The sequence below is a fragment of the Lasioglossum baleicum genome, chromosome 15 (assembly GCF_051020765.1).
Source record: "Lasioglossum baleicum chromosome 15, iyLasBale1, whole genome shotgun sequence".
Lineage (NCBI taxonomy): Eukaryota > Metazoa > Arthropoda > Insecta > Hymenoptera > Halictidae > Lasioglossum > Lasioglossum baleicum.
Window position 1 is genome coordinate 5,404,326 of NC_134943.1, and position 16,713 is coordinate 5,421,038.

The window sequence follows — 16,713 nt, forward strand, 5'->3', positions numbered from 1 at the left end:
GTACTAAGCCATTTGCACAAAAAAAGACATCAAATTTTTATATGATCTGAGATATGTTTTTCAAACCTGTGTATTTTCTACCAAATTGTACATATTAGTAGTATTATTTACATTTAATACAATCTTAAAAAACGTACGAAGTATGCATAACATCGAAAGAACATCGTTCGTTCTAGTATTTTTAATTTAAAGGATCAAAAAACAAATCTTCAAGTCTTTCGATACCGACCAAACTTCCGATATTATTTTTTACGTATAAGATAATTTACACGTAATATAAGGACTATAAGTGGTATACAATAAATTTCGAAACATTTACATCAGCCTAAATATATATCTTTTTCTCTATTTGTCTTCTGAAGTTCCTGTCTGTTTCTTATCATTATTCATTTCGCCTTCTTCTTCAATTAATCGTTCCTCATTCCTTCTATTGTGCTCCAATAAATCGAATTCCGCTTTGGTAATGACTTCGACGTAACCATCGACGTCGTTTGTAATTCTTTTAACAGTCTCTCCTTTCAACATTAGGAATTTTTCTATATTCTTTGTGTTCCTCATCTCCGCAAACCATCCTAGATTGTCTGCGATTAAATGATTATTTTTGCAGCCGTCGCATCGAACTATAACTACTCCTTTTTCGTACGCAACTTTTGAAATGAATTTGCTGGTCCTATGATTACACTTTTTACATGTAAACATCAGCTTCAACTTTCCTCCAAACTTGGCGAATGGCTGCTTGATATCTTCGTGATTGTCTTGCGGTGAATTAGAAAAATTCGTCTGCGTTCTTGCAAAGAATTTTTTGTCAAAATTGATATCAAAATCATTTTTAGACGTCAATAATACCCGATGTAATTTTGTAGACTTTTTTGTCAAAGCTATTCTACTTGCACACCGGATTGCGTGACGAAACATGACGACTTTTTTGAGGTTTTCTTGTATATGAGTTTTACGCACTCATTATAACGTTTTAGTAATTAAAAATGATGTTCTAACAATTATTTCGAATACACTCGCCGTGTCACTGCTGAGAATATTTTTCTCTGACACTTTCACATTTCACGTGGTCGAGCACAACCGTCTAAAGGTGAGTTCACATGTATCCGGACACCATTTTGTCCAACATTTGTATCATCGTATAACCATATCTAACCTGTTATGTAAATTCACAGGAACGAGGCAATTTTTTAAAAATTATGACAGAGTTTATTTCTATGGAAAATCGTATCATACATCGTTTTTGTTACACTATAGAATCGTTCATTTTGAATGAGTATATTATGTTTGATAGAGGAACATCTGTGAACACGCCCAAACTGTTCTTGAAAACGGACCATTATTCTATGCTTACAATCTTTGACTTTTTTTTTTAAATAAATTAAACTGAGTTTCACACGATGACAAAGGATAATTTAAAATGCCTAATAACCTAGGAATAACTCGATCTTATTTTACACTAGTTTCTTTGCTTCAAAGAAGTTCTTCAAATGTTTCATTTGCCATATACCCAACGCTAACAGAACCACAGACTGTGTGAGGGACCACCAGAATACACGTCTGTGCGTGCTCTCGGATGTTTGCCTAAAACGTTCCTCTCGGTACTGAAACAGAAATGATTGAAAGATAATTCAAACTCAAATCAAGAATTAAATACAGCAAAAGAACCATTTACCCTTTGGTAATTTTGTTCCTTGGTGATCTGTTCCACTTGATCAAGAAGTTGACGTATTCTTAGTTGCAATTCAGTGAACTTTTCCTTCTGTGCTATGTTGGCATAGTCAATGGCATGTTCACCCACTTGGATGTCCAGATGAACTCGCTAAACATTTGAAGAGACAAGTCACATCAAACAAATAAAACCATTTAAGTTCAAAGAAATAGAAATAATCATCGGTGATCAAAATCTTTTGATCCTGAGTATAAATTAGCTAGAAGTGCTTGTTCGGCTGTGGTTCACGTACCAGCTGAGTACCGCTGAACCAAGCACTGCTGTTAGAATACAGGCAAATGATATGTTCGCCAGGTGTGTGGGAGGTGAAAGAAATTCGTCCCTCTGAACTGTACACTCTTGAAAGAATTGTTTTAAAATCTGGATCACTGACTTCTACATGCATCCCCATTCCAGGACTGCTGGGCATGAACCCGTTGGTTCGGGGGTCAAATATTTCGACCTTGTAATTTACTAGAAAGAAAAACGAGAATATAAAACTCAGCATGGCCAATGATGAATAAACGTTACTTTTATTAATTTATTAATTTCATACGCACCTAAGACTGTTGTTTCATCTGGAATCTCCTCGAGGAAACACTTTCGCTCCGTCTCACCGATGTGAAAGTATAATCCGGTTCCATACTCGAGGATGCATAAAAAGACGAGGACTACACCTCCGTACTTTAACATGATTATCTACGATGCGGTGCTTTTGATAGCACGCCGAAATTATGAAATTACGAACAAAATCTTGCGAGCGACCGTACACAGCACACGTCACCTATCGAAAACAATCGGTAAAGTTCACGCGAGCGGCGCCACCGTGCTCCGTGCTTCGTCGATATGATTGGATATGATATACCTTGCCCACTTGCCACCTTTCTGATATGTGTAATTTTTGATAAATAAAAAAATGGACGTCACCGTGTTAGCTTTCCTGGCAATTGTAATATTGCTTTTAATCATAGTTTGCACGATATTCCTGAACAGAAGATCCGGTAAGTCAATCATACATTACCTCACACATTCCGATAAGACAGTCCCTGCTCCATAACTGGACGTGTTCCTAACCTCTCGGTTTATTTTGAAACAGATGCTTTGACAGTTTTTCTTAAGATTATTATGATATTATAGGTGAATTGTTATAAATATTTGTCTATATAGTTAATAAACCTGACCTTCACAAATTGAAGGTCACACCCAGAAATCGTAAATTGTAACGATAAATATTAATTCAATCTGTTCGCTGCTTTGGACCGGTTACAGTTGTGAAGAAGAGGTCATCCGATGCTCAGGGTGTTCCGGAGAAGAGGATAAGACGGGCAGCGGGTCAACGAACAGCCAGGCGTCGTCTCCAAGTAACTCCAGTTGTTGCACAGAGCCAGGAAGATGAAGATGCATCGGGGAACGAAGCTAACGACGAAGCAGATGAGAAGCCAGATGCGTCTGATCAGAAAATGGGAGCCAAGAAGAAGGCAAAGCTAGCAGCTAAAGCAGAGAAGAAGATGCAGAGAGAAGTAGCAGAGAGAGATAGAGAAGAGCGCAGGAAGAGGGATCAGCTGATTCAAGAACAGAGAGACAAACAGTATGAAAAGGAACGCGAAGAGGAACAGAAGCAGGAAGAAGCTGAGAGAATAGCCAGAGAAGAGAAAGAGAAGAAGGAGTATGAAGAATACTTGAGGATGAAGGAAGCATTTAGCATAGAGGAAGAAGGCTACGATCAGGACGAGAAAGAGGACGAAGAAAATCTATTAGAAGCATTTGTACAGTATATTAGAAACAGCAAAGTAGTCGTATTAGAAGACTTGGCTGCAATCTTCAACCTGAAGGCTGCAAGCGTGGTCGACAGGATTCACGATTTACAATCGAATGGAAATTTAACAGGGGTAATCGATGATAGAGGGAAATTCATTTACATCTCCCCAAAGGAGTTCGAAGCTGTAGCAAAATTCGTGAAACAGCGGGGTAGAGTCAGCATCGCCGAACTGGCCGAGAATTCGAATCGTTTAATAAATCTAACACCCGAAAACAAAGTCAACATGGTGGAGGCAAGATAGATTTTATCTGAACTGTAAAATACACTGCAATAAATTTATATATTAGTATAAATGTGATACAAGTATTCATGCGACATGAAGCGTGCTTGAACGAACAGAAGAATTATATACATGTTATATTATACATATAGGGGGGGGGGGGATTATAGACAATATATTTAACTGTACATCAGAATTTTTTTAAATATAATACCTATTTACGTTACAAGTTATTGCATTCATTCAAAATTACCAGAAACAAATATAGAAAATTTAAACGGCGTCGATTCTTAATTTATGGAAACACGCGTATTTTTTAGATAGAAATTAATATTTTATGAAGCGGATTATCTTTCCAAGAATGTGGTAATTTTAGTGGAATCTTTTATCATTAAATCATAAAAATCATAAAATCATTAGAAACTTCGCGGATAATCAAGAAAAATATTTACATAAAACATGATAGATATTTTGTTTTGGAAAACCATACTCGTCTTGGCCGGCCCTTTTCCAGGTAAAACGTTTTGTTTGCTTGAAAGCAACGCCTGGTGACACCTGGGAGCGATGTTGCGTCAGATTCTAGTTTGTCGTTGGTTGTCAGCTGCACGGTTTATTCTTTATTCGTCCCGAGATGCATAATTTACGCGTTGGGCACGGCTCGCATTATTATGCGATCGAGAGAGAGAGAGAGAGCGTAAAAAACAGAAAAATAGATAAACCTAATTATTCCCCGTGATCAAGATCACGTGAGAATCCCGAAAAAAGATTGATGCGCCGTTGATTTACGTGGAGACCGAGGCGAGGCCCTTTACGACCATTAGGTGTCCCATTCCTCACCCTAAAGTTAGTTCAGCAGTCACGGGGACTCCGAAATTTTCGGTGCCGAGAACAAACGCGCGGTTTGTTTTAGCCCGAATGATAATAGTCCTCCCTATTGGCTCGCATCGAAAGAATTATAGTTCGCGGCGCTATATTCGATGTTTATTCTTCCTTATCATCCTCCAAGGAACGGTATAATACACCCAACAATCATCCAAGAAACTTAAGAAAAGTCTCTGAAATCCGTATTTCCCGGAGTAGCAGGTCACCTTCATTAATTCATTGTCTGACGCGAATGATTCGATTTTCGCAAACAAACAAGTTCGGGGGGACGCATCGACGTGACACATCACACATCGGCGATCTAACTAATTATTCAGAGATCGGAGTAGACTGTAATCTGCCGCGATCATTCGAGACGCTTCGATGAAAATTCAGATCGATAATTCACCCAGCCTGCGATCGAGTCGTTTTTCCGAATCGCTGGGTCGATTAAAAATTCCGTCGACCGATCAAGGGAATCGTAATCGATCCCCACTCGATTTCGCGAGAAGAAGGGGACACACAGAGCCTATGTAAGAGCCACGGGATCGCCTGGATCCTGCAGTCCTCTTGAAGAGCTAGCTCGTGCGACGTACGTTTCCAAAGTTGCGATTCACCGTTTCAATCCTCGATTCACGATCAAAGGATCTAAGATCAAGACAACCGGTTCAATCCTCTGAGAACTTTACGACCCGTGTTTCGTGCTGATCGAGAAGATCTATGTGTCGATGAGGTGCAAAGTCTTAGATTGCCAAGGCAACACCCCGACCTTCTTGGCCAGCGTCAGGTAAATAAAAACTAGTTTCCATTTTGCTCCCCGGTCCTCTCTGAGGACATCGACGCGAATAATTGATCTGAAATGATCACTCGATCGGTTTCACCACCAACGTGTTAGCTTACCAATCTCTGATGACGTGGAGCAACCACGCAGTAATGTAGTAAACGGTGCAATGAGCGATTCTCTGAAACCTGTTCGCGAAGAAACCGAGCGATTTCGTGTCGAGGAATCTCAATGTCTAGCGATCGCATAAATCAGTCTGATAATCTGTCTCGATTTTCGTTGTACAGACTCGCGAAAAACCTCCGGACTCGCAAAGGCAGCCGACGTGGTAACACTGCAAACCGCTTAGAACTTCTGGTTCTGGTCCATCTGCATCACGTACCATAGAGTGAGTATGTCGCTTGACCTTGAATAATAGAGTGGGTGGTTAACGAACGTGATTGATCACTTTAGCGATAAATTGAAGCGAGTTCTTCATTTTGGTGGTGCCTCATCGCATCGGAAAACAAATTCTGGGAATCTTCTTGGAGTTTGTGCTTATTCATTCGTATCCGTAGAGGAAGAGTGAAGGTAGAAGTTCGAGAAAAAGACAGGAGACTTGAAGAGAATCAAAATGGTCTACACCAAAATCGCCAGCTCGACTATCAAGGCTGCTTACCCGGACATCAAGTATGATACTTATTCCGTCGAATTATTAATCCCTTTTACTTTACCAAACTTTGTCATTCTTAATGATTTTCTAGTGGGAAAGGAAATTTTGTATTTATTGTATGTCTACGTTTATTTTAAAATATTTACCTTAGGGGAAACCTACCACTGGGGAAAATTAAAACTGTGTGTTGATCCCTTCTCGTGTATATATAATTAAATTTATAACTTTTGGAACTAAACTGTTGACAATTGTTCTCAAAGGGTTAATGCTTAAATATTGATAGCAGAGGAATAAAATTATACATAGTTCGATTGAAAAGAAACGAATACTAGCTTCTCTAGAAACAGAATTGGGTTAAATCTGACGTTTTTTATTTGGTTTGGTCCACAGAAAGGACAAGAATGCCCAGGCATCGTCCGTGTACCACAAGCAAACGCAGCAGTCGCCGAAAAACGACAAGTATGGCTCCTGGGGTCCGATCTATAAGAACAAGAAGAACTTCGTAGACATGCACATATGCTAACAGCCACGCACCCCGCAATTTCATAGCTAATAACAGTTCCAGCCGCATCTTCGGGCACACTCTAAAATAATCACGCATCCGGAAATCGCGATCATTCCCACTCATTGGAATTTCGGCAAAAATGGCGGCTGGAACACGGAGTATCAAATGCCAGATAGCTTCGAACATTTTATAATGTATGAATAAAAGCTTGCACCACCACGTTTGGATCATGTTGAACTTCCAATAACAATAAGAAAATATTTCTATTTAAACAGCAAGATGATAGGACGAAGATCCGAGTCTTCCTGTAAGTCACAGTTACGCCAGAATAAATTTTTCTTCTTTCAATTAATGTTACACTTATAATAGTAGAATTTGGAAGGGGGTTAGGCAGCGGTTGAACCAGATGCCGAAAAAAGTGCATCGAGGTCTAGTTCCGGCGGATACGACGAAGACAAAGAACTCTGAGGAAAAAATAGCCGGCGCTGTTCCCTAAAGACTGGATGTCTGAGATGACGCGTCAGAATGGAACACATACCACCGATTTCTACATCATTGGATAAAGTACCAGCTCCGCATTCTAATTCCATAAACATATCGTGTATATTTTCCTATAATAAGCGGTGTATATTTTCCTTTCGGCCGTTTCGGAACTGTAACGCGGTCTTCGGACGCTTAAGTAGATACTTCCGTCTTGGTCAGACGTTCCGACTGTTGCTACACGTCACGAAGACTGTGAGTTCCACTATGGTCACTAGTGACTGACACAGTACAAGTAATTACAGTATAATTAATCATTCCATGGGCAGCAGGCGTAGTTGAACAATTGTTTTACATTCTTGTGGAAATTCCACAATTGAGCCAATTTTACAACATATTGCATTATGTACAATGCATTATGTTTTATATTATATTTCAAAACCCGTTTGTTTTACGAAAAGAAAGTAATAGGATATAAAAGACGCATTCTGTCCAGGTCTACAGGTTTCGTCGAACATATTTTTTGATACAGTCAATAATTTAGAAAAACGATTTTATGAGCATTTAATTAATTATTTTAATGTTTAAGGGCCCGGGTACGTGTTCCCGTTATCCGATCGAGCTCAAACTGTGCACACAAATGTTTTTTATTCTTGTAATATAATTCTTTCAATTATTAAAAGAATGTTCGTCAAGAGTAAATGTAGTGTTTAAGGCTCGATAAAATATTTCCCCTTACTCCAGGAAAAAGCTGCGAGGAACTTCATCGAAATCCCATCTTCCACCCTGGTTTCTTGAAAATAGTAGGGGAAAAGCCCGGGCTGGTTAGGTGGGGAAAGCGAGGTCGAAAAAAAGAATGCTCCTGGACAAACGGGAGGTTCGTGTCTCGGGGAGGACGAGTGGTGCAGTCGTTGAAAGCGCGTCGACTGGTTCGGTCTTCCTCTGAGGGTCGGGGGAGGAACCAGCCTACGAAGTCCGCGTATCTGCCCACCCTCTAATTTATTTATTTATTCATATATACACTTATATATATAAAAATATAAAATATCGTAAAGGAGTGCGTCAAAACCGGAGGACTTCTCCCTAGAAATTGAATTTTTGCGTGTGGTTGTGCAAGTCGACGACGACGGAGAGGACGACGAGACAGAAGAGGAGAAAGAAGGAAAAGTGTCGTTGCTCTGTGGAACGCGAGATACCCGAGAGTCGACGTCCCGACGCTGCTATTTCGAGGCTGAAACACAACCGGTAAGCTTTTGTCCGATAGTCTCGTGGCCGGCTGCTCTCTTTTCGCCGGCGAATTTCAAGTGCATGACTTCGCGACCTTTCATTTGACTCTGCAACCTCATTGTTGAGGAAAACTGGCTCCCTTTTCGGGGTTTCGAGCTGCTCTCGTTCATTCGAGGTAGTTCTTCAGGGTGGCGTTTGTAATTTTTCAAACCCCGTTTTTTGGATAAAAATGTTTACACCATAAAATGGTTACTTTGAATAATCTGGATATTTTCTGGAGATTATCGTCCACGATCGAACCTACATCTTTCAGTAATTGAATTTTAATTTTTAGCACAATATTATATACGCACTGAATTAATGAATAATAATTACTTGAATGTGTCGCACAAGAGTACGAAATGATGTACTGACATCTGGTAGACATAAATCTATTTTCTTCTTAAAGCGATACTTAACGGATGAACAAAAAGAATCACGTTCAGAAGATCGTTTCAAGTTGAACGCCCTCAAGTGTTCTCTTGTGAGTTGAAGAGTTGTGCAGTCTGCAAAGAACACTGTCAAAAACTATTTCTCATCGTGATCAGTTCAATTAGACGCTTTTTTAAAAACTTTTTAAAATTTTTTAAACAAAATTTCCACTGCATTTTCAACAAATTCAATGTTGAAGATAACGAAGTACTTTCTGAGTCTACGACTAATTCACACAACATCAAACATCTCTCTGCTACTACAATATATTACTCTACAACCGGAACCTTTAATAATATCTAGAATCAGGAAGAGTCCAGAGTCAGCAATCGGGTCGCCGTTGTTCCCGAAAGAGTTCGGTCGGGTTCGCTCGTATTCTTATCGGTCCATTCATCATTTTTCCACGAGGACACGGGCTAATGAGGTTCCGGGCACGCGCCGAGTGCCAAGCAAGAGGGTATATCTCGACAGATATCTGCTGTCCCGTCTCCGGCTGCTCGCAAGAGGGTGTCTACCAGCAACTGTTCGGCCCGCCCGACAAAAATAGCGGGCTCCGGAGAGTGTGTGGTACCTACGGATGCAACGAGCATTACCATCGACAGGGAGAAAAAGGAAAGGGAGAGAACACGTCGGGATTTAGACGTGACGGTCGCCCTTCGGCACGCGAAGGGACGAGGCGTTCATTCCACGTTCGAGGGATCATCTCGAAGGAAGCTCTATTTCCGGTCTCTGCGGACCCGTCGATTATCGCGATAAAAAACACGAAGGACTCCATCGAGAACGGATCTACGTTTCCGCGAAGAGTTTTACCAAGACTGACACGGCAATTAGGCGACGAACGACACGCGAGAGACCAGCTTCTGAGTTTCATAATAGCTGGACTCCCGATATCGGACATTTAAATCCTATTCCCAGCTGACTGCCGCCGGATTTCCTTTGAGATAGCAGCTCTTCCAGCCACTCGATGGTGGCAAAAAATAGATTGCGGCATGTTAGACTGCCAGGAGACTCGGTCTGTAGCAGGTCGCCTTCTTATAACACGGTTAATTTGCTTCGCGTTAGGCGAAACTTCGAAACAATACGAATCTGGACAAATCTGGATGAAAAGGTAGCAAAAGGCGTGGTATTTTTAGCGTTGTAAATCTAGAGGACCCCGTTTATGTTGTTCACCGGATACAGGGTCGATACATCGGATCCATCGCATCGGTTGTCGCGGATTCCAAGGGTCATAGACGTCAGAAATTCGATCCTCTTCGAGGACTAAATATAACCAGGAAGTACTGCGGCGGTGGCAATTCACGGGTACGTTCTCGTCACCTTGTGGGTCCGGGCCTCGCATAAACCACGTGGCAACAGGCCTCGGCCCTCTTTGGTTATTGCATTAGCCCGGAGCCACGTGGGCGCGTGGGTGTGTGGGTGCCAAAAGGGCAGAGGTATACCGTCGGTAAAGTGGCGTCGAGTTCGTTCAACTCCTCGAGGGGTCGTCGAGGTGACACGGGACACCCATCGCACGGGATCCCGGAAATTTATTAGACTTTGTTAATCGGAGCGCGGTGAGTCCTTGTTCCTCCTAAATACTTCCGGTCGATGACGAGCCTTTCTGAGCCACGCGTCGTCGTTTCGTAAATCCTCGCAGCGCAGTTTATGCGTCGTCTATTTTCTTTAATGGCCCGCCCGGCTTGCAGCGATCTCCTCAACGCGAAACGCACGGTGGAACGAAACGAATTGATATTTTTAAATTCTATTAGTCTGTCTACTTCTTCAAATTGCTCTCGCTCATTTTTGTCGTAAGTGCATCAAATCCGCAGTCTATGTATAACAATAGGTGTTTGAACGATGAAATTTCCATTATGAATAAAAGATTCCAGTGAAAATGATTTCTTGCTATTTCAATAATTATTACAATGCTACTTGACAGTGGTAATGGTACTGTAATGTTGAAGTAAGAAATAATTGATTTTTTGAAGATGGAAAAAACCTAGGCTTTCTTCCTTGATCCATTGGCCCGCTTTTAGAGAACAAATATAGACCGAGTTCAGGTGTCCTCAGCACTCCGGGGACTTTTTCATCGAAGTGTCTCTCTCTCTCTCTGGCCGATCCTGCTCTTTTTGTCTTCTTGCTCTTCTTCTTCTGGGTTCGTAGCTCCCTAAATTCGGCTTCCCCCGTCTCCTTAAGCTCCCCCATGCCTCGGTGACTTGAACGCAGGGCACGCGCGGCTCCGGGATGACGGACACGTGCGCGGCTGTGTACGCAATTGTCAAACTTTACTTACGCCCCCGCGGGGAACACGGAACATCCGTCTGCATGCTGCGCTTCTCGTCTAGCACGTGATCAATCCTATCACCCTGAAACGAGACGCGTGCTCCGACAAGAACGAGCGAGAACGAGCAAGAACGACTACTATGCTTTTTTGTTCCAGAGGAAGTTTGCGTCCTCCTAATGGCAGAGACGCATCGGGGACGCTAAACTTCCGGTTAAGTGAATTAAATGAGCGTTCGCATCAGAATGTCGGAAAAAGTGTCTTGCTATTAGACCTCAGCTCCTCGCTATTTACGGCCGGTAATGTCCACGCAAAGAAAAGTATTAAGATCTTCTCCGACCTATAGATCGATATCTGCGAATGCGGCTATAAGCATAGCACAATTTTTATCGCTGACAGAATAACTGCGTCTCGTGAGAACCCGTTGACAGGATGCTGACATATCCTGTCGTTAACTTCCCCAGTTATACTTCAATTATACCGAAACGCGTGCGATCGCATGAATTATTTCGTTCCCCGAGGTCTGTAGTTCTGGTCGCATAATAAAGAGTGTCCATACACTCTCAATTTATAACAACTTCCCCCAATCCTTCTTTAACACTTTGATGGCAGAGTATGGGTCTATTCTGACCCAGTATTTTAATAGCATCATCTAGGTTTCCAACTTGTGATCTTTTTTATGAACATTTTGAGATTTCTAAATCAGCAATCAAAATCGAGTGCACATTAAGAATATCAACGGATGTACATACATAGACAAAATCGTTTCAGATCTTGTATTCCCAGACCTTGGTTCTCTCTGCCAGACCAGACCTCACCCCTTCCGCCGACATAGTGAATGGAAAACATGTGAGTCAGAGGGAATCGTTCGATAAACGTGCACCAGTTTATGATCGAACCGCACAATTTTTCGACGCCGACACGAAAATAGACTCTGTGACTTGACGGACACCCTGTATTTACACTCGGCCCCCGGGCTACGTTTTCGGGGCTACGTTTCTTCCGATCGCTTCCGTCGTTTAATTTTAGCAACAAATCTCCCGTAAACGTCCTATATTTACTCTTGTTCTGGGACAGAGGGGCCGAGGAATTTCCGCGATGCCCTTTTTGCGGTGACAATCGCGCCTATTTCGAAACGGAACGCGACACTATGCGACAAATATTTTTCGAACGCTCCAAGAAAACCTCCGACAACTTTTGGAACAAGAATTCAATAAAGCTTCCGATAGAGAAACTTGCTAAACTTAGTATATAGTGCAAGAAAGCACTTGTGCTAAGAGCAGAATTTTCCATTATTTTGATTTTCATTGAATAAACTATGGGAAAGGAGATTTGTATGAAGATGCACGGTCTATTAAGTACAATTGTTGGTCCACGAGAATGAGAAAACAACTATGGACAAAGAAGACAACCTGTAATAATAGATTTCTAAGCGGAGCGCAATGCCGACGTCCCGACACGATTCCGTTTCACCGGGCGCCGCTAATGCAACAGAAACAGAGACCCAAAAAGACGTGAAAAAAAGAGAAAAGCACAACGGACACCGACAGAAGAAGAGGAAAGAAAGTGCCGGCGGAGGAGATGGAAAAAGAAACGGAGCGAAATCGATGATTTCCTCTCATGAAACGAAACCGAGAGAAAAGTGGTGGGGCGAAGTGTCTCCTAAGAATAGAACTTTCTCTCTCTGTTCTTCCGTCACACAGTGGTCAATTTGACCAAAATCTGAAGAAAATAAAAAGAAATTCTAGTTTGCTAGTTTTCTAACTAAACTAGCAAAGTGTTAGTGTAATTTTAGGGATTTTCAGGTAGTATTAGAAGAGCATTTTTCTGTCCTGTACAATTAATAAAAATGCGAATTTTATTCACGTCGGTGGGCAAAATTGTCTGTACGTTGTTGTCGATTGATGACGAATCCCGGTTGAATGTGTTGGAAATGGAAAATTTGCTCGAGGAAGTTGTTTTCCGGGCGAGTTTGCGGCCGAACGAGGATTTTGGCTCGAGACGAGACTGCGCTCTCTCGGATGCAACAGTTTAAAAATATCGGTTCCTGGAACGGATCGCAGAAATCGAGCACCGAGATATTCGGTCCTCTTCCTCCTCTTTGTTCCATGTATAACGCCGCCAGACCCCCCGCGAACCTAAAGGCGTGGTTACAACGACGGAGGCGCGCGTTTATACGCTCGCATCCGCCTGGCTCGTCGGGAAAATGCCCCGGCTGAATTATACGACTCGAATTAACTTTCTGATGCGCCAAAGGAGCCCAAAGGAAATGTTATGGTATATGTGAACATTTCGGAACCGAAATGTAAATGACAATGCTAATTCAGTAATAGATTCTTTTGTTCTTAATCATTTCTGTGTGAAATGTTTACCAGCATATTCGTGACATTTTTCTGATTAAAATGATACGCAACACGAGATAGTTCGAACCATATTTACCCGTTGAAGAGTAGTATTACTCGTTAAAGAGAGTATAGTCTACTGGTAAGATAAATTGTTTGAACGTTCGAAGAAAGCATTTGGCAAGTTCATAATTCGCGGTCAGGGATCGCAAAGCAGTGATACTCGATGGGTAAATTATATTCTTGTTCGTCGGAAAGTCATGTACCGACAGCTGGTAGCGGATTCTCAGACACGAGCTCGTTCCTCCGGTGATCGCATCTCGGAAGAATGACGTCTACCGGTGCGTCGAGACGGCGGCGGTCGTCTCACCCGAAAATAGATCTTTGGATCCTGAACGTGGATCTAAAGACGCTCGGCGAATCCGGCGGTGAGGCGTCGCGACGCCGGGGAAACCGGTTGCTAGGGGAAAAACGAATCCCTCGTTTCAATCAGTTTACTAACGATTAAATTACCGAGATACCGCAACGCTCATAACACCTCGTGATGCAACCAGAATACACCTAGATCCAGAGGAAGATCTTTAGATCGGAGAGCGGAGAATGCGGTCACGCTTGTGAAAATCGAGATTTCTTGTTTCTGTTTCCTGACAGGATTCGTATTTTATGAAAATTATGTTCTCTGTTCTGTTTCCTGGAAAGATTAGTATTTTATGGCACGGCGTTGAATAATTCAAGATCTTCCACTTTGTAAATGTAGATCATTGTCTGTTCATGGGAGTTGTGCAGGTAACTGTTTGTTGTAATTACTAGACTGTGAATATCTACGCATTTATGGCGTGTATCTGATGAAGTACAAGGAAACACTTTTATGATTTGCTTGAGTGAAAAACTTACGGGTGTCAATTATTTGAAAAAATTTGCATTTTGCAACTCGTACAGAAAGTTTCTATTTTGCATCTGAAGACTAATGATGACAATAAGAGAAGAAGGTCTTGAAATTGTTTCAGCAAGTAGTGTATAATGCCTGTCTGATTTCTGTGGTAAATCGAGAAGTAGTAAGAACTGATTTTTTAGCGTTCGAAGCGGGTGTTTCGGGCCAGAGGGAGTAGAGACACGGTAGTCGGCTTGTTTGACTTAAATTCGGAAGGGGTCGCCATTTCGGGTACAAGGCCGCACATGTCGGGCGTGGGGAGTACACGAAAGACATATGGGACACGATACACACGAGCAAATAAACTAGACCTTTATTACCTGAAGACATTTTCAAGTAATCATCCGCAACCGCTCCGCTTCTGCTCGGCTCCTCTCGCTCGTCGGGGATCTGTTACGCTCGAGCTGTGGAACGTTCGATTTTAACCATACAATCATTATCTAGCATGCAAACGATGATTGGCTCGGCGCAACAAGAAATTCTTCGGGCTTAAATATCGCTACGAGCGCGAATCGAATATGTTTCCTTAACGTGCATCCCATTATGTGAGTTAACGGGACCGATAACATCTCGGCGATCCGTTTCTGCAGAAGAGATTTCAAGTTTACGGCAATCGCCGCAAATTATGCTCCACTTCGCGTCATCGGTACTCTTACCACTACCGAGTATCATCGAGTATCATTCGCGATACGGAAAATCGAACGGTACCTCGGTGATTTCGATTAATGGCCGAAGCCACTTAGCAATATGGCGACGGTGGAACGATTTTTCATGGCATTAGAAGTGTTCGCGTGTTCCATTCGCAATTGTACAAGTATTCCACGCGAGATGTGGTTTGCTCAAAAATCCAGAGAAATCCCGACGATCACTATATTTGGCCTTCTGACTCATGGCGTGGTTGCGCGGCCAACGCGCAAGCTTTGAATTCTACCGCGCCATTTTGTCTTCTGCAGCATCAGATTCTTCGAGCGCCTTCCCGTTTTTTCTTCTATGTATCTTCCACTCTCGGGAAGTGGACTTTCTGCCCGAGGCTATTTATTCGAATCGAGCCAGGGCAACAAATAAACTCACGTCTGGGTTGAATGTTTCTGGTTGCGGTACTGTTCGATGAAATTATCGGTGCTAGCCTGAACTCGATTATGCCGAGAGGAAATTCTGTTTAATGTTAAGCTAGTAGGACGTTGAAATATAAAAGAAACATTTAGATAATTTTCAGACTGATGAGCAATTTTCTACGTAATCTCAGTCAATTGACATCAATCACGTCAAATATACTGTTTAACCCTCCAATAACTGGTAAGGTCCCTACGGACCTATGACGTTTTCAACGATGCGGCATTTCAAAAATATTGTAATAACACCCTTAGGGTTAAAAAAAAACAATTATACGCAACACACGCCATATTAATAGAGTAGGTCCCTGGGGACCCTGTCGTGCTTTGACGGTTTAAAAAGTTGTCGGTTATCGGAGGGTTAAAAACTAGTACAACATAGAAATATTTAAAATATTGATTAATTAATAATTTTTCAGCTAACTGGCGAATGCATCGTAAAAAGCCGTCGTCAAGTTAGAAGCTAACAAAATGAGGGCGCGAGAGTCCATGGTTTACACCCCAGTGTCCCTAGGACCGGATACAGACGACGAGGAAACGCTAGTCAACGCAGAAGTTTACATCAATGGTGAGTCCCAATCCATGCATATTTTCTTAAATTACAATTTTTTGATAAATAGATCCTGATAAATTAGATCTCTCGAAACGATTTTACCAACGAACGGCAAGTCAGTTCTCTGTCACTGCGATTAGGGTTACTGGCCTCCGAGAGCCCCATGGTGAATCTTTCTCACGAAAGAATCTTATCTGCTTAATGTTGCCTGACGATTTTAATAGCGGTTTGTAGCGAATTTTTATGGGATTCGCTTGAATTCGTAGATGAATGGCCGCGATGTTAAATGATCGATTAAATGATCTATGAGGGAGGGGTTTCATCTCTGTTAGGGATGAAACCGATACAGAAAAGTGATAAAATATAATTATTAAATTAGAGTCCAGTTTATCCTGGCTGATAGAAAATGGTAAAATGTCCAATCAATAATAAGGTGCGACCAGTACAACTTCAGAATAATAAGATTGTTAGGCGTTATGTCTCGTTTCTGAAGATGAAAAGAGCAAGATGGCAGACATTGTGATGGGCCCCGATGCCATCCAACATTTTTCCCGATTGAAATTCCGATTGTTCTCTGAGACAAGGGTATTCCTGACCACGTCAAGCCGGATGCGATTGGAAAACGAAGACAGTCGGTTCTCTGAGTCAGAGGAACACCTACACGACTTCCGAATTCGAAGTTCGCGGTTATGTGGCTTATGTAGGATAGAGGCGGGGGCGTGGCGTATGTACGCAATAACCGGCGAGAGAGCTGGTCGCGTCAGGCTCCGTTTTTGGCAATGATAATACGC

General features: G+C 42.1%; 4 protein-coding genes and 1 long non-coding RNA gene across 6 annotated transcripts in view; 3 read left to right on the forward strand and 2 right to left on the reverse strand.

Moving 5' to 3' along the window:
• Nucleotides 1–222: 222 nt before the first annotated feature.
• On the reverse strand, nucleotides 223–1,083 carry LOC143216523 (uncharacterized). The gene has a single exon (XM_076439663.1). The coding sequence runs from the start codon at nucleotides 913–915 to the stop codon at nucleotides 346–348; it is 570 nt and encodes a 189-aa protein (XP_076295778.1). The 5' UTR covers nucleotides 916–1,083; the 3' UTR covers nucleotides 223–345.
• A 100-nt stretch (nucleotides 1,084–1,183) lies between these two features.
• Nucleotides 1,184–2,523, reverse strand: Eca (transmembrane p24 trafficking protein eclair). The gene is made up of 4 exons (XM_076439662.1): nucleotides 2,269–2,523; nucleotides 1,962–2,182; nucleotides 1,673–1,819; nucleotides 1,184–1,601 (listed from the first exon to the last, which is right to left on the reverse strand). The coding sequence occupies exons 1-4, from the start codon at nucleotides 2,399–2,401 to the stop codon at nucleotides 1,452–1,454; spliced, it is 651 nt and encodes a 216-aa protein (XP_076295777.1). The 5' UTR covers nucleotides 2,402–2,523; the 3' UTR covers nucleotides 1,184–1,451.
• A 12-nt stretch (nucleotides 2,524–2,535) lies between these two features.
• On the forward strand, nucleotides 2,536–5,323 carry Ddrgk1 (DDRGK domain containing 1). Its single transcript, XM_076439657.1, has 2 exons — nucleotides 2,536–2,709; nucleotides 2,978–5,323. Exons 1-2 carry the CDS (start codon nucleotides 2,625–2,627, stop codon nucleotides 3,766–3,768), a joined length of 876 nt encoding a protein of 291 aa, XP_076295772.1. The 5' UTR covers nucleotides 2,536–2,624; the 3' UTR covers nucleotides 3,769–5,323.
• A 519-nt stretch (nucleotides 5,324–5,842) lies between these two features.
• On the forward strand, nucleotides 5,843–6,765 carry LOC143216526 (uncharacterized). The gene is made up of 2 exons (XR_013010580.1): nucleotides 5,843–6,058; nucleotides 6,432–6,765. It is a non-coding gene; the product is annotated as an uncharacterized LOC143216526 (long non-coding RNA).
• Nucleotides 6,766–6,908: 143 nt separating this feature from the next.
• Nucleotides 6,909–16,713, forward strand: part of Rols (zinc-RING finger and ankyrin repeat domain-containing protein rolling pebbles) — a 56,426-nt gene continuing 46,621 nt past the window's right edge. For both annotated transcript variants that reach the window (XM_076439645.1, XM_076439647.1), the window contains exons 1-2: nucleotides 6,909–8,271; nucleotides 15,789–15,937. In XM_076439645.1, coding sequence (XP_076295760.1) covers nucleotides 15,841–15,937 — 97 coding nt within the window. In that variant the 5' untranslated portion in view covers nucleotides 6,909–8,271; nucleotides 15,789–15,840. The remainder of the gene's footprint in view (nucleotides 8,272–15,788; nucleotides 15,938–16,713) is intronic.